Source organism: Pelodiscus sinensis, chromosome 2 (assembly GCF_049634645.1).
Source record: "Pelodiscus sinensis isolate JC-2024 chromosome 2, ASM4963464v1, whole genome shotgun sequence".
Taxonomy (NCBI): domain Eukaryota; kingdom Metazoa; phylum Chordata; order Testudines; family Trionychidae; genus Pelodiscus; species Pelodiscus sinensis.
In genome coordinates, this window is record NC_134712.1 from 229,219,975 (window position 1) to 229,245,924 (window position 25,950).

The 25,950-nt window shown below is 41.1% G+C and overlaps 1 protein-coding gene across 4 annotated transcripts in view; it reads left to right on the plus strand.

Annotated features, from left to right (window-relative positions):
• The window catches only part of ZEB1 (zinc finger E-box binding homeobox 1), a 213,593-nt gene that overhangs the window by 142,795 nt on the left and 44,848 nt on the right, over positions 1-25,950 (plus strand). For all 4 annotated transcript variants that reach the window (XM_006110683.3, XM_075922648.1, XM_006110684.4 and 1 more), the window contains one exon: positions 11,851-12,042. In XM_006110683.3, coding sequence (XP_006110745.2) covers positions 11,851-12,042 — 192 coding nt within the window. The remainder of the gene's footprint in view (positions 1-11,850; positions 12,043-25,950) is intronic.

Genomic DNA, 25,950 nt, shown 5'->3' on the forward strand with positions numbered 1-25,950 from the left:
AATATTTACTACCGCCTTTGTTGTTTCATTTCAGAATGACCTTATTTAAAGATGTATGAGGCTATTTATAATCGACTCTGTGGCAGTGATTAAAGAGGTGTGAATAATAGGTTATTGGAAGTTGACAGCTCCTTGTTTACTAAACCAGTGTTAGAACATTTATGCTGCTTAGTTCTACCTCATTTTTCTAAGGTGGGATCTGCATTTTGACAAGTCCATAGTATGGATATGTGTGTGTTTTAAATGGCTGCCTGTGTATTGGTTTTTGTTTTTTTTACATCTATGTAAGATTAACAAATCACGCACTGTGTACCTAATAATCATTGTACCATATATTAAGATAAGCATAAACAAATTAGTTATTTGGCTTGCAGAATGCTTTTCAAATAATTGTTCTTCTCGCATGGAAATCTAGCTCAGTGGTTTGAGCATTGGCCTGCTAAACCCAGGGTTGTGAGTTCAATCCTTGCAGAGGCCATTTGGGGCAAAAATTCATCAGGGATGGTATTTGGTCCTGCTGAGAAGGCAGGGGACTGGACTTGATGACCTTTCAAGGTCCCTTCCAGTTCTAGGAGATAGGCAATCTCCATTATTATATTACTGAAATCCTTCAGATGTACTTGGTCAAATAGTCAAAAGTCTTTCTGAAAAAAGTAATGCTTTTCATGAATGCTTCTGAGATTTTTATCTGAAATACAGGTATTTTTAATATCAGTTTAATAATTCAACTCCAGCATAGTAATATTCAGTAATCTTCCTGATTGCTTGAAAGCAAGGTAAAAAACCTGTTTTGAACAGGAGGCTGTGACTTCATTTATTTGTTTTTTATCTTTAAGCAATTCAGTAGTTTGTTGCAGTGTCCATAAGGATGTTATAAACATTAATAAGCTTATGTTACTGTCAGTTATTTATCCACACGGTTGTAAAGCACAGGTAACTTCAGTTTCCCTCTGCTCTCCTGCTATTAATAACGTCTTTCGACATAGTGTACCCCTTTAAAGGTGACCATTAATTAAAGCTCCCTGCTATGTCTTGTATCTTTATTTATTGGAAATAGACAGTTCCCTTTATGACTCTAGATACTGTAATGATGGGCAGTAGCATAAAATGTTAAGATAATTGAAAGGGACAAGGCGATGTAGTAATATTTTATCGGGACAACTTCTGTTATGGAAGACAACTGAAATGACTCTGGATGGCAATTGATTTGGGAGGCAATGGAGAACTTCTAGAGCGTATGCCATAGACATATTGTAACTATCAATGGAAAATTGATAAATAGATGCACTATTCTTCATTGAAGTGTTTTTGCTCCCAGTGATGAAGCTTATTTAAAATCTCTTCATGCATTTTTGAACTATTATCCCAGAAATGGAGGAGGAGGGTATATTATTCACAAACTTATCTACTTCCATATTTTAATATCTGTATGTTACTAATGAGTAATATATTAAAATAATGGTTTAGTGATAGATTACTAATGACATGAGTGAGTTATAAGAAAGATTTATGATTCTTGCTAGTTTCTTTTTGTCTTTATATAGTCTTTTTAAGGAAATAGAAATAAGTAACCCTCATACTACTGCCTTCATCTGTAATCTCGTTAGTCACACAGGATTTACCCTGGCTAGTACCTAGATGGAAAGTCCCAGATACTGCAAAAATAATTATTGACTCAGTGATCCTGAAAACATTATGGGCAATGTGCTGCTGTAGGTACTACATTTTAGATATGAGATTCAGTGTAAAATTGAGCCCATTTATACTGCTGCTTTCAAAAGGTAAATTGCATTTTTTATAAAAATACTGATACTAACCCGTTTCCTGGTCATGTTTAAATTATGGCAGTTACATTCTCTCAGTAGTTTTAGTGATGTTATTCTTCGTTCTGTCTCCTTAAAAATGTGATGTTGTTAACCTGGCCAAAAGTGAGCACTCTAGAGTGTTACATTTTAGTGCTGAGTATTACAGCCTTAAATACTCAGTTCAAAGAATTTTAAGTCCTCCTGTATATGAAAATCCAATACAGCTTGATATGGGGAAGAGGACCCCAGAGAAATATACAGTCTTCTACAATTTACAGAATTTTTGAAGACTTCTGGATGTCTTACAAAACATTTTGGAACTTAGTTGTCCAGCTTAATTGGAATGTAATAAAATGAAGTACATTTGTTATTTTAAAAATAGATTACTGTAGAACTGAGTACCCTAAGAAGGATTATTGATACATAACACTTGGGTTTTTTTATTTCTTCAGGGTCCCCTTCATATTTTCCAGGCCTTCTTATTGAACTTTTGACCTCACTTGTTTAGCTGTGCTATTTCTGAATAATCACCTCTAATGTTCTTTCGCTGCACTATTGATGATGCTTAGTAGACATATTACAATTTGATTGACTAGCTAGTGGGAGAGATTTTTCCTAAGCCGGTTAGGATGGCAAACATCTTGAAAGGAAAATGTTGGAGCTCAAATGTCACTTCTCATTGAAAGTTATCTCTGTTTTTACTATAGATACAATATTTTTTTTAATTTAGTACTCTACAGTTATGGACAATTTTAAATTGCAATATTTCCTTTAAAAGAAAACATTGCTCCATTTACAGTTGTAAAATGGCATTTATGTAATATGCTCATTAATACTACAACTTAAGAAGTCAGTGAAGGAGTTCTGGACTAAAGCCAAGGCAAAGAACGCTCACATGTGTTTTTCAGCACTGTGCAGTACTGCAGAAGCTAGGAAGGATTTCATTAACTTTTTTTTTTTTAACTGTATGCTTGTGTGGCCTAGAGTTTGTAAGTTGACAGGCTTCACACGTGTTCCAGATAATGTATTCTTACAGTATCTTTTATGGCTGTTGGTTTCCGGAGTACAGTGATTACCTGCAGTGGCCAAAACTAGTTGCTTCCTGTTATAGGTCAGTGGTTACCTAATTGGTCTAAATTTAGCTGGTAAAACAAAGTTGATCTGTATTTGCATGGTAGGCTTTCCTAAGTCGTGAAACATTTAACCTGTAAAAAGTGCAATGCATTTCTTTGTAATTTTTTTGTAATCCTAATTTTTGCTCTTTTACGCCAAAAATAATTAAACTGTTTTAAAAATAAAAAATGTTTACTAATAAATATGGTGTGTGTGTGTGTGTGTGTGTGTGTGTATATATATAATTAATTAATTAATTATTTAATAATTAATTAATAATAAATTAATTAATTACATGGCCATCCCATGTTAGATTTTTTTGACATAATCTATAATTAGGGTTGCCATGCATTCAGTTTTTTTACCAGAACACCTAATCAAAAAGGAACTCTGTCAGCTCAAGTCGGCACTGCTGACCAGGCTGTTAAAAGTCCAGTTGGTGACACAGCAGAGCTGTGGCAGGATCCCTGCCTACCCTGGCTCAATGTGGCTCCCAGAAATGGCCAATATATCCAGCTCCTAGGCACCCAGTGGCCAAGGGGCCTCTCATCAATTCACTGAGCACCAGCTTCATAGCTCCCATTGGCCAGGAAATATGGCCAGTGGGAGCTGTGAAGGCAATGTGCAGAGTCCACTGTTCCCTCTGCTTAGAAGTCATACATGCTGGGGATGCTTCTGGGAGACACTTAGGATAGGTGCCACCTGGCTGGAGCTTGCACCCCAACCCACTACGCCAGGACAGAATCCCGTCCTGCACTCTAAACCCCTCTTTCTCAGCTGCATTCCAGAGCCTGCACCCTCAACTGAAGTCTGCACACCTCTCACACCCCAACCAGCTCCTTGGCTCTGGCCATACCCCCAGCTGGAGCCCTCACCCCAGCCTGGAGTCCCTTCCCGCACCTCAAACCCCTCATATCTTGCCCTATACTGGAGTCCTCACAGCCTCCCGCCTGTCTGTGGCTGGCCCCACGGGCTGGAGCAGCCCCCTGTCTGCGGCAGACAAAAAGTTGCTCCAGCTCCCACCAGTTTACTGGAACTGGTAAGAATCACCTATTGAGAATTTATTTGTCTGCTCTTCTATTGGTACCAGTGGGAACTGTATATGCTCATCTCACTGAAGATTAGGTGTCTTATATTTAGTCCCTAATTATACAGTTTGGAACCTCACCTTAGGTACCCATCTTTAAAAATGTGGTTCTTCAGTGTTAGAAATGACAAAAGGAGGATTTCCAGCTTTCTGTTGAGAGAAGACTTGCTTCAAGCCTTGAAGGCTTCCATATGAACATTAAAATCATGGCATTCTTTCTTATAGGAAAAATGTTTGAGCTATTTTAAATGTATTGTGTTCTTTTCCCTCTGAGTTCTGTATATGTTGGACTTGTGAAATTGTGACAACATGGTTCTACAGATGGAGCAGTATATAGTAAAGGACCATCCACTCTACAGTTAGTTAAGAACATCATAGTGAAACTGATTTTTTCAGACAATTAATCAAGTATCCAAGTAGTAGACAAAGTAGGATAAAGCTGAAATTCAGTTGTAACAATACTGTATGAATGTTACTGGACAATAGTCTTATTTTAATGAAGTGCATAACCTTAATTATATTTGCATCTATATATGTAGATACAGCAAGGAAATTTTTGTGCAGTGTGACATAAAATTATAAAAGTAATCATTAAGTAAGAGGAAGGAACAAAATAATAAATTAAATACCCAACAATTGTTTTGCAGTATGAGACAGTAATTAAAGGAATTCAACAATATTAAGATGCTTTAAAAAAATACGTTTAGCCAAAATCTAGTCAATAAAATGACCTAATTGCTGTAAGGATGTAAGGCCAGATTGGGCAACTAAAGCCAAGCCCATAAAATAGGGCAATGTGGTGCAGAGCCCTATCAGGCTAGGAAAGCTTTCTGAAGGCATTAAGTGAAATCCTGGCCCCACTGAAGTCTATGTTAAAACTGTCATTGACTTCAATAAGATCAGGCACCCTTCACCTATTGTAATGTAGGGTTGCACAGTACCCTTGGCAATCCTGGGAAATACAGCTGTACTTCTTTCTATGTCCATACATCTCTGGTGGTCTGTGCTAGTGGGCACGCTCTCCATGCCTTCTTGGGAGTGCCTGGCAGTTGGGAAATAATAGTCCTGTGAAACCTCTGGGCTCACAAGAGTGCAAATGCTGCAGCTATGGCTAGTCTCAGCAAGGGTGCAAAAAGGAAAGGCTCCTTTATGCCCACAGCTGTACACTTGAACCTAGTCTGGGCTAACCACAGTCTGGCCTTTAGAAAACAGAAATCCAAAATCATCTAAATACTGAATGTTCAACCACAATTCAGTCACATGGTAGCTTTGGAGCTCTATTCTGTATGTTCTAGTTTTAGCACCATACATAAGTTTTTGGGGGTGAGTATTTTATTTAAAGTAAGACTTCAACCTTTTGTGTAAGAGGGGAATACAGTTTATTCTCCTCAAACTTATAGTATTAATTTTAAGAACAGAATTAATTATCTGATAATTTACAAGCAAGGCGGAAGTCAAGTAGGGAATAGAAGCCCAAGGACCTCTTAAACCAGTGGTCCCCAACGTGGTGCTCGGCGCCGCGGCGCACGGGCGGGCGCGCAGCACATAGGCATTCCTGGACACGCGGCGCGTGAGCATCCTTGCCCCCAGATGCCCGGCACGTGAGCGGCTCCGGCCCCCGGCAGCCCTGAAAGGTTCGGGACCACTTTCTCAAACTGACCAGTATCTTTAGTTACTGTCTATAAAGATGATGTATGGACCAAAATACTGACAATTGTTTGTGGTGATGGAACAATGATGCTTAGTAGACTACTACAAAATAAAATCAGAATTATTAAAGCTTAAAATATTCCCTGTGTAATTTTTCTAGTGAAACAAAATTGCCTGGAACTTCTTAGCACAAAAATATCATGTAGCACTCAAACTGATCCAATAGATAAAATGGGCTCCAAATGGGGTGATTGTAGACTAACAAACCAGTTGTCCATGAACCAAGAAAAATGTACTGGATATATCACAGGAGTTTTTGCTCTTTGATTCCACAGAAGGTTTCTTTTCAAACAGTATCTCCATGTGGATTTACAAAATGGACTATTAGAGCTTCAGAGAGCTTTAAGAAACAGATCTCTTTTTCTAAACTATCAGAAAAGATTGAGCCTTTTCTGTCTTATTTGGTAGCAATCTTATTTCTATTAAGGAAATTAAATAGTACATTCAATTAATAATGTCCTCTACCTTATCAGTGTTACAGGACTGAGCTACACAACTCCTATGTTGTGCTGTCTAAAATACATGTAATACTTTAAAAATGTTGTCTTTAGCTCGCAAAGTCAGAAAATTTACCATGTGTTGAGTGAGAGAGTGAGCATAAGTACTTAACTCCAATAGGGCCAGCCTGTCCTGCTCTTTTCCAGCACGGTCATTTGCCTTATTTTCAGTTCCCAACTTGTTCCAGTAAACACTCCACTGTTTCCTTTCTACCCCTGCCTATTGGCTTTGTGTGCAGTTAACTTTTTTGGCCATCTCCTACCATTGCAGTGCTATCAACAGTTAAGAGGATGTTGCCTCACATTTTAATGACCATGTTATCTGTCTCTTCTAAGAGCACATCTGAGAGTTGCTGTAGTTAACTCATCAGCAGCCAGTCTTAGAATAGTTTTCCTACTTAATGTTGCTACCACTGGTGGTGGTATTTTGGGAAATCTCCCTTCATATACTGTATACTAGAAGTTCTCAAACTTAATTGCACTACGATCCTCATCTTATACACACAAATTTTTACTCATCAGCAGGCGGGGGACTGAAGATTCTGCCTTCCCCAATCCCCGCAAGGGGGCCAAAGCTAAAGCCCAAGTGCTTCTGGCCTGGATCATATAACCTTAGCTCTGGATGGTGGGGTTTTGGCTTCAGACTTACTGAGTCCTGGGGCCAGCAGAAGCTTTGGGACCCCTTTAAAATTGGATCATGACCCACTTTGGAGTCCCAACCCACAGTTTGAGAACCTCCACTATAGACATAGTGAGCCCTACAATCTTTTTTCATTACCGTGTGGAGCCTTTAGTTTTCCTGACTTCATGCCATACTCTTAACGTTATTTTTCCTTTTTAATGCACATTTGAAATTATTTAATACAATTTATTTGCTCTCTGCTGTATACAAACTGCCTTACAGTTCACTTTCCTATTTCAGTACCTTAATCAATATTCCATTGGTACATATTGCTTTTTAAATTAGAATTATGCACCTTCATACATATTTTCTGTATTTAAGGCTGTATGTGAATACAGAAATAGAAGACTGCAATAAACAATATATTTCTGGGAATTTGTTTAGTACATTAGCTCTAAAGCAGTGAAAGCATCAACTAAAAATATTCATTTACTGTATAAGGTATGATGTGCTCTAGCAAGATTCAATTTTTAAAATGAGTAAGACAGAATTTCAATTAAAATTCAGAAGATATATTCCTCTTGGCATTTTTAAAATTATCTTTATTTGGCTAGATAATGCCATTAAATCATGGATCTGTTTTAGTTTATAAGTATTTATATTCCATAATTTACATAATTTACAGGCTTGTGGGCTGGGAGATGGCAGGCTTACATTGGGTAGAAGTGGCAGCAGGGGAGGGAGGAAGGACTGTCCTATCTCAGTCCATCAGGCTCACAGGTTGTGAGTTGGTAGGCTCATGCTGGGGCAGCATAAGGGAGGCTGCCAGCTCAGGTGGGAGGTAGTGCCTTCTCCCTTATACACACCCCTCTGCTTCCACACCCTCTGCATGACCCATTAAGAATTATGCTTACCAGGTAACCGGTTACCTGTTCACATCCCTAGTGCAGTACACACTTGTGAACACTATTAAATATCTATTAAAATCTATTACAAAACAGTTATTGAAAGAATTAAAAACAGAAATATGATTTGGATCTAGAACTATTTTATAGCAGTGGTTCACAACCAGGGATGCTTGTGTGCCCATTAGGGTACACAGATGTCTTCCAGGGGGTACAGCATTTCATCTACATATTTGCCTAATTTGACAGGAGGTTACATAAGAAGCACTAGTTCAATCAGGAATAGGGAGGTAATAGTGTAGTCTATTAACCAATAAGCAAAAGCTTATAGGTTAATACTATAGACTACACACATTTCCTCCCCCACTTCCCACCCGTTCATTTTTTCTTAACAAGCTGGCCAGCAGCCTGGCTCAGTCCTGGCTCGCTGCAGCTCTGCAACTGAATTGTATTAGGAGCCAGGTGGGCAGGCAGCCCGTCTCAGTTCCAGCTCGTGCCCGGTCTGGGAACTCAGACCCCCCCCAATCCCCAGACAAAGGCAGCGATATGGGCCAACAGGTAGCCAGTCCATGAGGGGAGCTGATACAGAGGCAGCAGCGCAGAGTGGCAGGGGGTTCTTTGGGAATGAGGCCAGAGTGTGCTGGCTGCCGGCCCCACCCCCAGGACTATAGAATAGTCAAGAAACCAATAAGAATTCATGAGGTTACTCAACTATTCCATTAACCAATATTTAACATCCCTAAACAAGATAAACAAAAATAAGAAAAGAATTTTTTTCAATAATGGCATTAGGATTGCTAACTCTTAATCTCACAAAATTGTCTCACCCCTTTCCTGAGGCTCTTCTCCCACTCACTCCATTCCCCCATCCTCTTGTTGCTCACACTCTTACCCTCACCGAATTGCACTGGGCTAGGGCAGGGGGTGGGGATACAGAAGGAGGTGAGGGTGCTAGCTGGAGGTGCATGCTCTGGGGTGAGGACAGGGATGAAAAGTATGGGGTGCAGAAAAGGGTTCAGAGCCAGGTCAGTGGGCTGGAGTTTGGGGAGATGTGGGCTTTGGAATCTGAGAAGGTGCTTGGAGAAAGAAACGGATTCCTGGTATGGGCAGGTGGTTGGGATGCTGAAAGGAGTGTGCACCCTGGGTGGGGGTGCTAGGCTCTGGAGTGAGGTTGGGGAAGAGGGATTTAGGCTGTCGGAGAGTCCTCCAGGCTGAGGCAGGGGGGTTGAGGAGGTGTGGAAATGAAGGCTCGAGCTGGGAGTGTGGGCTCTGGAGTGGGGCTAAGGATGAGGGGGTTGGAGTACAGGAGAGTGCTCCAAGCTCGGACAGAGGTTTGGAGTGTAGGAGGGGGTGCAAGGTCCTGGCAGCACTTACTGAGGCTCCCAGGAAATGGCCATCAGGTCCTGTAACCCCTAGATGTACACCCGGTCTTGGAGGCTTTGCGCCATTTGCATACATTCAGTAGAGATTTCTTAGAGGCTGGCAGCAATATGCTCTGAACAGTCCATTTGTACTAAATAGCCTCTAGCCTGGGTCTGCACATGGCTTTAAATGTAGCTACTCTTGGCTATCAGTGACCATTGTGGTGTCAGGCATCAGAACAGAGCACAGGGAGACACTCCTCTTCTCTGAATGATCCCACACCTTGTGCCATTGCAATGTGGAAGGGGAGCAGGAGGAAGTACTGCTATTCAGATATAGGGTTAGGAACAGAGTGGGAGCAAGATTAGACTGGAGCATGAGAATAAGGTGAAACAGGAGAGACTAGAAGTAGAGACAGAACAGAGGGAGCGTGACAGGGACAAATTGGGTGAGGAGTGGTCAGAGGACCAAGCCTCGGCCACCTCAGACAGAGGATGCTGCATGGCAGCCTCTCCTGGTGTCCCCTCCCCTCCCCACCCTGCACTGCTGCCTCTAACAAAGGCAGAAGCACAGGGGGGCTAGTAGCACTGCAGGATACAGAGGCAGCAGTGAGGGGAGGGGTAGAAGCCAATATGTGTGAGGAGCTGGCTTTTAAACAGGTTTCCCACAAGCACCATCTTCTGCCTATCCTCCTCTGAGCTGCTACCTCTGATATAGAGGCAACAACAGGGGGATGGGGGGGAAGTGGCTCCGTAGGAGCCAGTACGCACCGGGAGGCTGCTTAAAAGTCACTAAAAAGCTTAAAACAGACTTCTCATCCTTAGTCATGTATTTTATTGTCTGGGCCCAACTGAGACAGCTGGGGACTGATCCGAAGATGTGCTGAGCACAACTTCAACCGGAGTGAATGAAAATTGTGCTTTGAACATATAAAATGCTGAGTACTTGAAAAATAAGGCTCTTGGCATCCTAGACAGGACATAGACAATTAGTGGATACTTTGACAGTTTTGACCTTACTCTCTCTGCACTTCAGTTTCCCCTTATGTAAAAAGGGGATAATAATACCACTTCCTTTTGTAAAACTATTCCGAAGTCAAATTCATTAACAATTGTGAAGCTGTGATGTTGAGCACTGTATGTGGAAATATTCTGAATTCAGGACAGGGTTTTGGATAATGTGTAGTAAATAATATGTGGAAACCACCAATTGAATGATGAGGATAAAAAGAATTATTGATTAGCTATCAGTTCAGTGGCATCTTCCTAGCTTGAGCAAATGAAGCAGAGATGGTACAGACAACTTGGTTCACTACACACATCTGATTTGTTTCCTGAGCACCATCGATTCTGTGCACTGGATGAGGGAGAGTTTCTGTGGAAAAAAATGTTGTGTGATCATGTCATTAAACACTTTGTTGTAAGGCATGTGCACAAGGAGGCCAAATTAAGATTCTACAGGCAACCTTTAGACTCAAATGTTCTAATTTTTCAAGGCTTCACTTTGTCCAGTAATGTTCTTTTTGCTTAATTATTGTATCGCTTAAAACATGCTGTACACTTTCCAAACATACTCTTTTGCCTTGCGTCTCACAGTTCTCCAAAGAGCAAGAGGTAAAACCATGAAAGAGTGGTGTGCATATTACATTTTATGAAAATAAATTGTGCCTATATAAAATGTGATGCTTTTTAAATTCAAAAAATTTTAAATTAAAAAAGGTTTTGTCATGCTGGTGCATATTTTACATGGGACACTTTTTGTCTGACATGAACTTAACTAGTGGTTTGGTGATTTGTGATTAAACTTTTTTTCTTTGCCTAAATAACATTTTTAAGTGGTTAAAATATTTACTTTAAAAAAAAGTTGAATACAAAAGAGCAAGAATCTAGCATTCCATTTATTTTAATATGCAGAATTTCAACTGAGAATTAATCTGCTTTCTGGAGTATTAACAATGCAAATAGCATAGGTGTGCAAGTATTCTTAAGTAGCAAGATTGCATGCATGAGATATGTGATTCTCTTAACCTCTGGAGGAGTTTTGCTGGCTCATTCATTGATAAATATTTGACTTTAAGTTCCCTTTCTGATTCAAGGTATGTCAGGGTACTGCATGATACATGAAAATTGTGCAGTGAGCATTGATATGTAATATGGATATGTAGCAGAGAATTGTACACCAAAAAAGTATAAGCATAAATAGTTTTTATTTTAAAATGTCAGTATGTGTAATGTTTCTACAGGTTGTAGAAGAAAGAAATAATCTTTTTGAATAAACCAATTATGACAATTCCAAAATAATATCTCGTCTGCATCTTTTGGACTGTTTTTAGTTATATCTACGTCCATGTGATGGAAATACATATAGCACTGTACAGCCTTTTCTCCACAAGTCTCTTATCCTATGTCAGAATAACTAAGGCTCTTAATATTTTAAGATACCAAGTGATAGTGGAAGATATTGTGTAACATTTTCCTTGTAAAGTTGTCACTAGGCTTGTTTTGTTTGTTTTGCTTTATTTGTTTTAACACTTCAGTTCTGTTGGGATCTTATATGGCATCTAGGCTTGTATGTGTATACTTGTGTATACTGTCTTCTAAAAAGAAGAATGTACAATACCTGCTGATCTCACACTAAACATCTCACGAAATATGCTGTATGTACTGCAGCCATGCCTCTAAAGATACCATAGTTTGTCTGAAGTAAGAGTTTTTGTTAATTTTATTTTTTGCTTTTTGTCTCCATGCAGTTACCAATTACAATAATGTGGTAGAAACAAATTCAGATTCAGATGATGAAGACAAATTGCATATTGTGGAAGAAGAAAGTGTAACAGATGCAGCTGATAGTGTGCCAGAAGATGACTTGCCAGCAGACCATACAGTATTACCAGAAAACAGTGAAAAAGAAGGAATTACAAACAGTTGCTGGGAAGATGAAGGTACATTCAGTTTGGGTGACAATGCTCTGATTAAAAAATGGAAACATTCACTTAATAGAACTTTTTTTCTACATTTTATCATTAATGTGTACTGTACAGTAGAGCCTGGATTCACAAAGAGATATATTGGCATGATGACTCTGAGAAAATCATTGAGATTCACAAAGCTTGATTTTGGTGCTTAAACCCCCTTTGACTGGGGAGAGAGAGGGGTCCAACTGAGATTCACTAAAAATAGTAGGTTAGAAGCATCTTGCCTAAACTAACAAGTGGGAAGTGCCTCTTTCTCAAAGAGAGATTCTTAAGTCAAGGGTGCAGGTGCTTCCCTCTGCTTGGGAATCTACTGTAAGCCGTCTCTTGGTGGTATGTACCTATGCTTTTTAGTAAGAAGCTGGGTGGAAGGTGAGGATTTCCCTAAAAACTTTTAATCCAGTGACTAGGGTACTCATCTGTGTTGTGGGAGATGGCCAGTTCAAGTCCCCTCTCCACCTGAGTGTGAGAGAGGATTTGAACTAAGGATCTGCCACTTATCAAGTGAGGTGCGCTAGCCACTGGGCTGTTGGGTATTCTGTTATACTGCTCCTTCAGTCTCTCCTGTTAAAACTGTTCCAATAAGCATTTATACATTTAAAAAAAAGTTAATTCAGGGCCTCCCATTTTGTCAGGTGAGTGCTCTAACCATCAGGTTGCATTGTAATTTTAATACAGGCAGTCCCCGGGTTACGTACAAGATAGGGACTGTAGGTTTGTTCTTAAGTTGAATTTGTATGTAAGTCGGAACTGGCGTCCAGATTCAGCCGCTGCTGAAACTGACCAGCGGCTGACTACAGGAAGCCCGAGGCAGAGTTGCTCTGCCCTGGGCTTCCTGGAATCAGCCGCTGATCAGTTTCAACAGCGGCTGAATTTGGACACCTGGGACAGAGCAGCTAGGGCACTGCCGGGTAGGTCCCCGCAGCGCCGCACCTCAGCACTGCGGGGACCAACCCGGCAGCACCCCAGCTGCTCTACCCCAGGTGTCCCCAAGTCAGCCGCTGCTGAAACTGACCAGCGGCTGATTCCAGGAAGCCGGGGCAGAGCAACTCTGCCTCGGGCTTCCTATAGTCAGCCGCTGGTCAGTTTCAGCAGTGGCTGACTTGGGGACGCCTGGGCAGAGCAGCTGGGGTGCTGCCGGGTTGGTCCAGTAGCGCCGAGGAGCGGCGCTGCGGGACCAACCCGGCAGCGCGCCAGCTGCTTTACCCCAGGCGTCGGCGGCGAGAAAAGCCTGGTCTGCTGGGGGGGGGGGGGGGGCATTAGCTGCGCGCTTCCCCCCCCCAGCAGACCAGGGAGACGCGGGTGGCGGGACCGCCGAGATGCGCCGCGGTCCCGCCCGCATCCTCCGCAGCTTTGCTCCGCGTCTCCCCCCAGCAGACCAGGGAGATGGGGAGCAAAGCCTCGGAGGACACCGGCAGCGGGACAGCCGCGACGCGTCTGGGCTGTCCCGCTGCCCGCGTGCTCCGCGGCTTTGCTCCGCGTCTCCCTGGTCTGCTGGGGGGGGGGGCTCCCGCCCCAGCAGACCAGGGAGACGCGGAGCAGCTTTTCTCTCCCCTGAGGACGCGGGCAGCGGGACCACGGCACATCTGGGCGTCCCGCCGCTCCTGTCCTCTGGGGCGAGAAAAGCCCCGTTCGTAACTGCGGATCCGACATAAGTCGGATCCGCATAACTCGGGGACTGCCTGTACTTGTTTTGTTCCTTTTTAGTCAGATGTTAAAAGTATTCCATGCTTTCTAGAATGGGTCCTGCATTTCTCCCATTCCTAAATCAATGAGGGCAGGGATGCTGGAACGCAATAGGCTAAGAGTAAGACCCACCCAGCAAGCCCAGGCAGCTTTGAAGAGTAGGCAGTCTGGGGGGGGGATGGGGATATGGGATGGGCTGCTTTCAGGCCCCCACCCCAGGTAAGTAGAGGGGCCCAGACTCCTTGATCCAGCTCCAGCTTCCAGATTGGCCAGGAGGGTCCTGAAAGGAACAGGGTCTCCTACCCCCACCTTTAGGAAGAATCTGTTGCTCCTGATTCAGGAGCTTAGGCATTCATATTTCTAGGAAGGGACTTCAGTTTGCACATTCAAAGGCAGAAGTACAAGTGCCTGGGAAACTTTTACTGCAAAAATTTAAGGCACAGAACAAGCATAAGTACCTCCAGTGTTTGGGGTCCATTTGGATAGGGACTTTGTGAATCTGTGGGGTCTGATTTTGGGGTTTTAGGTGCCGAAAATGGCAGCTAAGTGTCTAATCTCTCTTCTGTATGTAATCCTAGAGGTGTAGTTACCACTTAAAGTTCACATAGAAAGCAGTGTATCTTCAGTGAATCTTCAGTGAATGCTTGAAAACCAAATGAGTAAAGCCCTATTGGAGCTAGGATGGAAGCTTCACAAGCTGGTTCATATACATTGCCATAAACTGAGAGTCTGAGGTAGCATACTCAAGTATGATGGGAGGCACTCCCTTCCCTACTATGCAATGTCCCCTGAGCCTTTTTGCGTACAGGTGTGTTCCTCCCATGCTTGCCAATCAGAGTCTTATGCCTATGCAGCTGCATCTTAGGCGGCTGGCAATCAGCAAGCAGTACTAACAAAAGTAGAACTTGGGGTAAAGAACTATTGCTAGGTGTCTGCTAATGCCATTAGTTACTAACAAAAGACAGAGCCAAAAATATAAATTTCAAGTGAGGAGAAAAACAAAACTTTAGAAAAGTAATATTGGGGGTTAGGAATATAGAGATGTAAGGACTGAGGAAAGGGAGATGGGGATGGAAAAGCATCAGAAAGGAAGAAATAAATAACTGTGGTGGTTCTAATATTGTGGAACCCATTTTAGAAGTGAGCAATCATAGTGTTCATTTTGGGAATCCAACAGACTGTTATATCATAAAGTGATTTTTTTTATCTCTGCTCATTAAATTAATTGTGGAATATAAGAGGGGCATTACATTCTCAGAATCCCCAGTTTCTGCTTTTAGCCCAAGCCCCCAGGATAATGCTGATGCTTACCACCATCTTTCCTAAAGCTTTGGTGTAAAACCTACTGTCCTGTGCTTTTCTGTCTGTTTTCAAGAACATTGATAAGTTTCACAAGGAATACCATTCAGTCAGAGGGAAGTTATTAGGATTTTCTCCATTGAAAATGCAAAGGAATATGCATAGTTTTCATCTTATGACAGTAAGAGATTGAAAACTTCCTCCACCTATTTGTAATCATTTTTTTTAGATGACCATTTTTAGCCATGGATTCCTGTACTTTGATAACATTAGGAAGAGAGCTAATGTATATATAACATTATACATTTGGAAACTGTAAAATTGAAGCATTCAGAAAATAAATTAATTTTTTATGTGACATGCTACTGAATTCCATAATATCACACTGCATGCGTACATTGGAGTTGCACTGGGACACATCTGTGGAATTCCTTCATTCCGTATTGACCATGCCATACCTTGGTAAATACACCTCCTTTTTTAACATCAGAACTTCATTCATGCTGTGCTTCCTCAGAGGCCTAGATGCTTTTACTGTTGTTTAAAATATACCATGCAACCTTTCAAATATAGCTGACAAAATTGAGCAGCTGAACTAAATTGTACTTTGGTATGTGTGCAAGCATGAGTATGAGAGACAGGTGGCTTAGTTTTTAAGCTTAGCTCTAAATAGCCCCATATGTGTACATTTGTAGAAAACCATGACTTTGGACTGGGCTCAAATATTATTAACTTTACAATATTTTTATTTTGACTGTTGTAATTATATTAAGTATGCAGAAAATGATTGTGTCTACATCACTCATTTTTACTAACAGACTTTCATAGCTGATTGGACAGCTAATAGACTTAAACAATTCGTATACTGCGCTAAAAGTTTTTACCATTCAGTACCGAAATATGCATACTGTAATGCAGGGCTACTCAACTTTGGAAACCCCATGGGCCACAATGATACTCTCCGCACACGCAGAGGGCCACAACTTAAGTGTGGTTGCATATACATGCAAATATATATGCAAATAGCTTCTTTCACACTGACGGGCATGAATACAAAGATTAAGGCAAGACTATACAGCAGGCTCCATTTAAGTCAGTTCTGCTGATATTAATAAAATGCAATATTTACCCAATTTCCACTCATGTGACAGCACTTTTAATGAGCAATGATAGTCCAGGAATTTAGCTACTAAAATGCATATCAACAGAAGACTATTATATTAACTACTTTTTCGTTTTGGTTCCCACTCACGGGCTGCATGTTGAGCCCCATGTAAATCCAAACCGCACCGCAGGCCACAAACAAACGGGTCACAGGCCGCATGTAGCCCACGGGCCATGTGTTGAATAGCCCTGCTCTAATGCATTCTTACAGTGAAGAGAAATCAGTTTTCTTGGGTTTTTTAATATGATTCATGTAAGTGTGTGATTTGATCATTTCACAAAAGCTAAATCAGAAAGGAGGAAGAGGATAGGGTAGTTTTACAAAATTTTGATTTGCTATGTATTTGTTTTTTTATTTGTCAGAAAGTCAAACTACAAGTATTTTTGTGAATGTGGTTGTATAGCATAGGTCTAAGGAAATGGTACTTAAATACATATTGTTTGCCTTAAAGAGGAAAAACAATACTGTGGATAACTGTAAAGCACTGAGAATATCACCAGAATATTTTGTTGTGTGTGTTTTAAAATACCTGTGCTACAGCATGTATACTAAGTTCCATTGCTAACCTGCACTGAAATTTATCCTGCATATCTGGACTTGGTGTAGTTTTTGGTTTTCATCTAATTACATTTTTCTGACCTGATCAAAATAGATGCAACTTAAACTACATTTCATTATCAGATCAGTTTCCTTCCGTTTCTAGCAGTTCTAACTGAAGTTCTAAAAGACCTTCAGAACAGGTGTCTCACATATAAGGTGTATATTTCAAGAGGTTTAACTGAAACACTCATACAAGTCTGAACAAGTGAACCACGTGTACCTCATATAAGTTGATGGCAATATTCCAGAATTGATGTGTGTTGTGATTCTATAAGGTTGTCTTTTTCCTCTTTTAGTTTAAAGTAAGACCTACATTATATTTAAAACAAATATATTATTATGAAATAAAATATTGCCATGGAAAATATAGTGTTAAACTAAAGTTTGATACATTTCCAAATAAAAAAATATAGACAATTCAGAAAATGCACATTTTGCTCCTCTTAGTTTTTTTTTTCAGGTATTTAAAAATTGATTGAAAAATTCTATTAATGTTGGATTTCTATATAAGTGTCTTAGAATGAGACAAGATTATTTTATCGTTCTCTACATTTAAAAAAAATAGTTCAAACATTTGAGGAATCCGAATGCATTTAAAAATTAGTTCAGATACATTTTGTGTAATTCAAAAAAACATTAGGTATAAAATGGCGTTCAACAAATAATCAATCCATGACCTTCCAATTAATAAGTATGGTTACTAATGTCAGGCAAATGATGTTTTCTCACCATTTCCCCTCTACCCTCCTCATCCCAAAGTGGGAAAGCTAGATTTGGTTTTTATTTTTTTTAAATAAAATTAAAACTAATATGCTGTATGTTGCTATCCAGAAAACCCGTGTTAAAGTGAGTCTTGCTTTTCAATAGGGAGATATAAGGTTTGTGATTATTCTTAGTTTCTGCAAGAATGTATTCTACAATCTTGGGCCAGCCCTCAAAACACCTTTCTTTCCTAAACTTATGAGCTTTGCTTCTGAAGTATGCAAAGTCATCATTTCTGAGGAACCGAGCTGTTGAAGGTGGTCAAAGTCCTGAAGGATAAAGACCTCCTATAACTAGGCCATGATAGTTTTGATAGCTTAAAACTGACAGCTGAGAATTTAAACTTCAATTCATGTTTTCTAGAGCAACTTTGAAGATAAACCAGTACAGGAATTATGTTTTTTCAGTAACCCAGGTTACTGTGCTGCAGCATTCTCTGCATTAGTTGCAACATTTTTCAGGCTTGATGCTTGCAAGCTCAGGGTAAGCTGCATGATGTAATCAAGCTTAGAGATAATGATGGTGCGGTATGATTCAAAAGAGTTTATTCTCAAAAGTACAGATCCTAGCCAGTAAGAGAGCAGATCAGTTTGACTCTATAGACATTTCTTACTATGTGCCTGTTGTGACCTATAGGTAGAATTTATCTCTTGTGCATATCGTTGGCATTTGAGCCCCATAAAATCTCTTTTTCTCCGAGCAACTGTCTGAATACAATAATTCCTCATTTAACACTATTGTATAGATGCGTTTCTGAAAATGTTCATGCTAAGCGAAAACGTGCTATGCAGGGTCAATTTTCCCATTAAAAACAATGGAAAAGGTGGGGGTTGAGTTTCAGGTGGTGGTGGCAAAGTCAATTTTTTCTTGGTGCTGGGTCGTCAATATCAACATTAGCTATCTAGCAACTCAAGTCACTGCGGTTTTTCAAAACACAAAGATAAACTCATGAGTGAGTGGAGGAGCACTGGGACCATGTGTATTCATCCACTCATGCATTTTACCACTGTTTTCACCAACTTATACTGCTGCGTGAAGTAATCTGCCACTTGATTTTTTTCATGTTATTTCAGGGACAGTCGTGTTATTTAAAAAACGTTCCCTAAAAAAAATCGTGTTATTACAAAAATGATGTTAAGCGGGCACGTGTTAAACGAGTAATTACATATTGAAAAGGAAGGGAAAAGAATGGAACTGCATAGTACTCTGCAGATCAGGGCTCGGGCAATAGAGGCACAAATGCCTATCACTACCTTCTGGGACAAAAAACAGGACTATGTAGCACTTTAAAGACTAACAAGATGGTTTATTAGGTGATGTGCTTTTGTGGGCCAGACCCACTTCCTCAGACCAAATAGTGGAAGAAAATTGTCACAACCATATATACCAAAGGATACAATTAAAAAAATGAACACATATGTAAAGGACAAATCAAATTTCAGAACAGAAGAAGGATGGGGAGGGGGAAGGTAAATGTCTATGAGCTAATGATATTAGAGGTGATAATTGGGGAAGCTATCTTTGTAATGGGTAAGATAATTAAAGTCTTTATTCAAACTTAGGTGTAAAGTGTCGAATTTAAGCATGAATGACAGTTCAGAGGATTCTCTTTCAAGTGTAGTCTTAAAAGTCCTTTGAAGCAGGATGCAGGTAATCAAGTCGTTGAGACAGTGTCCTTTCTGGTTGAAATGGCAAGAAACTGTTTTTTCTTTGTGATCCTGTCTGATATCTGTTTTGTGGGCATTGATCCTTTGGCGAAGTGTCTGAGACGTTTGTCCAATGTACATGGACGGACACTTTCGGCACATGATTGCATAAATTATATTTCTGGATGTGCAGGAATATGTGTTCTTGATCTTATAACTCACTTGTTTAGGTCCAATAATGGTATAAGCAGAGTGAATATGTGGACAAAGCTGGCAACGGGGTTTGTTGCAAGGGAATACCAGGGTTGGTATTAGTGTGGTATGTCCTGTGGTTGTTGGTAAGAATCATCTTGAATACCTAGAAACCATCTACTTCAAGACAGACCCAAGAAAACCAACAATAGAACACCACTTGTCATCACCTACAGCCCCCAACTTAAACCTGTCCAACACATTATCAATAAACTACAGCCTATACTGGAACAGGATACTAAACTCCAAGAGGCTCTGGGAGACAGACCCATAGTCTCCTATAGACAACCACCTAACCTCAAGATGATTCAACCACAGGACATACCACACTAATACCAGCCCTCACAGACATTTACCTCCCCTCTCCCCCATCCCTCTTCTGTTCTGAAATTTGATTTGTCCTTTTCATGTGTGTTCATTTTTTTAATTGTATCTTTTGGTATATGCAGTTGTGACAATTTTCTTTGACTATTTAATCTGAGGAAGTGGATCTGGCCCACGAAAGCTCATCACCTAATAAACCATCTTGTTAGTCTTTAAAGTGCTACATAGTCCTGTTTTTTGTTTCAGCTACACCAGACTAACACAGCTACATTTCTTGACCTTCTGGGAGTGATTCTTGAGAAACGTTTCACACCACTTTAGAGCTTCTGTATGAACCTCTGCTACTTCTCTTAGATTTGATAGTGGTAGTCTCTGGTCAGCCATGTTAAATGTTGCAGAGAGATCCAAAGTAAGACTATCCCTTTATCTATAGATAGCATGAGATTTTTCAACTGCATTACCAGTGTTCCATATCCTGGCCTGTCACAAGACACGGAATACTGCAGACCAGGTAGAACAGCACCAAGAATCTGACCCATGTTCTGGTGTCCTCATTTAGGGTGTAATGAGTACCAGATGCCCAAAAAAGCCTTTAGTCAAAGTGCTACAAGTCACATTTAAAGGGACTTTTACCACTAAGTTGAGACTACTTCTTAATAGCAGAACTCTGCATTCTTCTCCCTAGCACTGGGTATTGTTTTCTCCTTTCTGCTCCCCCATAGCTATGTTTGCAGCATAGACTTTGACTCCTAAATACAAGAATGCAAGGTAAAGTAGTCATCCATGCTGCCATTCCTTGCTCAACAAAGTGATTGTTTACAAAAGTGTGTTACAAAGCTAAGAATGTAACAAAGAAAATATACGTATTCTGTTTAGTAAACATCTGCTATAAATGAATGGGGGATATGCAAAGACTGAGTTAAATATGTATATCTTTAGGACACAGAATACCTTCCTACTTGAAGAATTAAAATAAGAAAGATAAAAGCTCAGTAGGTGGTTTATGAAATTACTGCTGTTTGTTTACTGTATTATGGTAGTGCCCAAAGGCCCAGTCAGGATCAAGGCTGTACTAGTACACAGGAAGGCATGGTCCAGTCCATGAAGAGTTTACAAACTAGAAATTTTAGATTTTTTTTTACCTTTTGCGAAATTAAATCCTGTTGCCACTGAAATCTTAAATTACTCAGGATCACCTTGGCTAATACACTTGAACTTTTTCATCAGGCAGCCTTAATATTGAATATTAAGGAATTTTCCAAATCATGGGGGTTTATTATAATGAAGGGCGATAGGGTGGGAGAGTGGAGTCTGGTTGTTAGAGTTTACAGGAACGCACTGTGGGTGGAGGCGCAGGATCTGGGAGGGAGGTAGAGTGTGTGAGGGGAATGCTGGTATGGGAGTGAGGAGGATGGGGATGGAGGCTTATGTGGAGTCCCACTCTTTGGGGCACACATGGCTCTGCGCCCTCCACCACTTCTAGGCACTGCCCCTTGCCACTGTGGGAACAGTGAGGGAAAAGCCTCCAGACCAGCACTTTGCTGTACTGCTGATCCTGCAGCTGGAGGGGAAGGAAGAATGGCAGCGCATTCCTCCTCCTCTTCCTCCAGGGTTTGAGCCATCTGTGTTCCGAGATCGGGGACATCTGTATTAGGATGGTTCAAGTGTACTATTTTTGCCTGTAATGAAGCCAGAGGAGTTTGCTGTAAATGACTCCTTAAATTAAGGATGTTAAGGACTATTTAACTATCCAGTAAGCAAATGGGTACTTCAAAGTGGCAGCAATGCACAGAGCCTGAATCTGGGCTCCGTGCAGCACTTCTGCTTTGAAATGCTGTGGTGGCATTTCAATGGGGCAGCACTACACAGCTAATCGAGGGCTCAGCTGTGCAGCTCTACTCCTTTGAAACGTTGCCTTGGTGTTTCAAAGAAGCGCAGGATGGAGCTGACCCCAGGCTCCATGCGGCGCTGCCCCTTTGAAATACCACAGCATTTGCATGTAGCCCAGGGTTGGTGCCCAACTGATCCCGGGTTCTGGGGAAATGCCTTGCGGAGCCCTGGGTCAGCTGGGGGGTCCCCAGCTGGCCCCGGCTCTGTGTGGCTTTTCAAAGTGGCAGCGCAGCATGGAGCCCAAGGTCAGCGGGGACTGAGTCCCCTGTTGACTCCTGGTTCCATGAAGACACTTCCTCTTTGAAATGCAGAAGCGCCCCCACTGCTCTTGTATATTTCAAAGCTGGCACCCCACATGTAGCCCGGAGTCAGCAGGACTTCCCACTGGCCCCAGGCTGCATGCGGAGTTCTGCATTCTTCCTTTGAAATTCAAAGGAAGAATGCAGAATTGCCTATGGACTAGTTGAGAAGTCAATGGAAATTCCATCAACTGCTCGATTAGTAAATTACTCAATATTTAACATCCCTACCTTAAATTGTTAAAAATAACCAGTAAACTTCATTTATATTCTGAACTTTCCAACTGATCCCATTGTTCTAATGAGGAGCCCATTTCATAGTAACAAAACCATGTTTTTTCCTATAGGCTGTTTTAAATAAACTATTTATTTGGCTTTAGTGGACTTAGAACATGTAAAGATTTTGGACTTGCAGAACATGACAATTACTGTTGGTGGATTGGCTCAGACCGAAAAAAGAAAAACATGGATTTGTCTATGGCAGACTTTTTAAAGGTGATGGTCAAAATTAGAGTATGATTAAAGTCCTTAATTATACATCTTGTTTCTGAAAATATCTGCATGTGCAGGCATACTTCTGGCAATCTTCATTGCCTATTCTATAGACTTCTGGCAATCTTCATTTCTATTGTCTCTAGTACTGGAGTAGTTAGAATTGCCACCCTTTTTCTTTTGGAAAGACCAATTTAGAGTCAGACTTATGGTAGTCCTAGAAGTTCCTGGTTTAAGTAAAACAGAAATTGGCTTCTGTACTAATTAAAAAGGTAGAATGCTCCTTGCTTTTTAATAACTGCTACAAATTATAGATTCTAGAAATTACAACACTTCAACTTCACTTCTGTGGAAGCATAACAACCTGGCAATTGTCATTTCAGATTAGTTCAGTAGTTGATGTAGCCTAGTACAGATATTTTCAAACTCTGGGTCATGGCTTGTAAATACAAGCTACTAGCTGGGTTTATTTACCTGTGCCACAGGTACGGGTGATCTCAGCTCCTGTTGACTGCAGATCATGGTTCCCAGCCAGTGAGAGCTGAGAGGACTTGTGTCCTGGCCTGCACCACTTTTTGCAGCTCCCATAGAGTAGAAATGGTGATCCGTGGCCAATGGGAGCTGTGATTGCATACCTGCAGAGGCATATGTCAACAAAGCATTTTGTGGTCAGCTAGCAACTTACCCTTACAAGCTGTGACTTAAAGTTTGAAAACTCCTGGTCTAGTATCTTGTATTTAAAAGAGGGCAGTATCCAATGGTTTTTCTTTTCCATTCTATTCTATATATAGGTATTATGCCATGCTTATCATTGCAGTATACGTGCCTTCCAGTAGTGCATCTGTCATGTCTTGTTCTCTCATTTTCTCCCTGAAGGGAGAAGCATGTTCAGTGGAATGTTTTGTTTTAGTGGTGTCCTTTAAAAAAAAAAAAAAAAAAAAAAGTAAATAGAAACAGTGCAATGCGTATATTTAGAGAAGGCAAAGTCAAAGAAATGTGGTTTCTCCTTGGAGCAAAAAGTGATGAGGTCTGTAATGGTCCTGAGTTCCTAGGGGAGTTCATTCTACAATTTCAGACCATCCCCAGAGAAAATTCTGTCTCCTTGCATGGATGAGCTTTACACTTATTGTTGAGAATCCCATTGTGCCAGGGGAGTGTAGAGAAACATGCTAGAATTCCCATAATGGACAATTATAGAATCATCTATTTAACCCCAACCAGCTGGCATATGCTTTGAAGCACTTGTATTTTTGTCCCAATTAATATAACGGTGGATTTTCTCATTCATGTAATGTAAATGATCCGTTGCCTTGTTTAAATGCTTCTAAGTTCTTAGACTTGCTATATGTGGCAGTTTGTCCCACAGGACAATTATGGATAGTGCAAAAAGCAGTTGCCTGGAATAAAGATGTTGATTCCTCTCTTCTGATTTTAGAGAACCAAATATATTTAAAGCATTTATTTGGTACCTACAATCAATTACTCATTCCTAAATTAGAAAAGGATATTTGGCATTAATCTTGAATACAGCTTCATATGAACAATATCTGACCAACTAATTTTCTGTTTATTTGTTTTTCTTTTTGGTATTATTTATAGTTCAAGGTGACCTTTGGGTTGGATAATTCTATAGATTTTGATGGCCTTGGATAGACACTGAATTCAGATCCACATTCTGCACTTAATACTAAAACGTGTACTAAATAAGAATTCCATAGTTGAGCGTGTTTGATTATAATGGCAAGTACAAGGTTACCATGTTTTTATCAACATACACTGCTCATTCCTGAAGTGCCACTGTATGCCACAGAACACAAGGGTATTAGACAGCTGGTTAGCTCAAGGGAGAGATAGTGGAATATGAGGATATTTATGTTCACTGCCAGCTACTAGCTTAAATCAATGGGAGCTGCATCTTGTCATTAACTGCAAGATGTTTAGTAGCCTGTATAAAGTGAGTTGGTCACCTTAGGCAAGTTCATACTGCACATGTTTCCAAATTTTAAAGCCAACCTAACCTTTAAGACGAGGTGTATGGGAACCTCAGCTGTCAGTGTCTATGCTGTATAGGTTGTACCTTCCTTAACCAGGACTCCCTGGTCTGGCAACATCCGTGGTCTGGCATGGACCATGGATGTTCCTGGACCACAGAACCCAGGAACTGGGAGGTCTGGTGGCAGGGCAGGAGTTCAGTACGGGGCATTAACAACCCATTGTGTGTTTATGGAAGGGGGGAATGGTGGCACTGTGGGGAGTTCTGGCCTCAGCAACAGCCATAGAGCTCCAGCCTCAGCAGCATCTAGGGAGCTCTGGCCTCAGCCAGGGAGCTCTTGCCCTGGCCCTCCACTCCAGTCCTGGCTGTGCAGCTCCAGCCCTGGCTGTGGAGCCAGGTGGCTGCACAGCTCTAGGCGGCTGCTCTCTACCCCAGCAACAGTGGGGCCAGAGGCATCTAGAGAGTCTCGGGGAGGCTGGAGCAGCAGCAGGAACAGGCTGGAGCCCTAAGCTTGTGGTAGCACAGGCCAGGAGGGCCAGGACCTTCCCTGGTCTGGCAAATCCACTCATTTGGGACTAGTCAGGTCCTGAGGATGCCAGACCAGCGAGGTCCAACTTGTACTAGATTTGTAATTAATAATTGTGGACCCTGGTATAGGACTGATATTCTAGTGCCTTCACCAACCAAAACTTCACTTAAACTCCCCCTCCCCCGCAAATCTGAAGCCACTGTTTCTAGACAGAAAACAGTAGACAGAAACAATAGGTTGTCACCACTCTCAATCATTTGGTGAAAACGTGGGGCTGATAATGAACGTTATCTTCCAGTAGTGAGGATCACCATTCTGAAATGGTGTGGAGAACACTATGACCCATAGAACAGTTACACTGTATCTCATGCCATGCCTAGATTCAGTCTTAAAACTCATTTAAAATGAATAATGATGGTGATTACTCATTGCTGAGTGTGATCATTTTCCATGGCAGTTGTGGACCCTCAGGTGGCTGATAAGGCCAATCCTTGAACCACAAGTTCTGCTACAGTGAGGACAGATGCCTCCAAGTACAGCAGGAGGTTGTTGAGCATGACTAAAAGCCAGTCTCCCCTTTCTCTTGTGCCTCTTCTCCTCCTCAGCTCATCTGCGGGCAAGTTCAAAATACAGGGAGCCATTGTTCTATTTTGAGCAATCCTGGGCAAGTGTCTCCCAAGTTGCATTTCTTTAAGTTATCCTTTAGCAAGTCCTTATAACACTTCCATTGTCCTCCCAAGTTACAGTATCATTCTTTCAGCTGAAAAACAGGACTTGTTTTGGGAGGTGATGATGATCTGGCATCTGAACAACTTGACCAGTCCAGTGAAGTTGCTTACAGATGATGATCTGGTGGTCTTTGCCTGTTCCAGAACACCGATGTTAGTGCGCTTGTTTTCCCATTTGATTTTTCAAGATCTTGCGGAAGAAGCGTTAGTGGT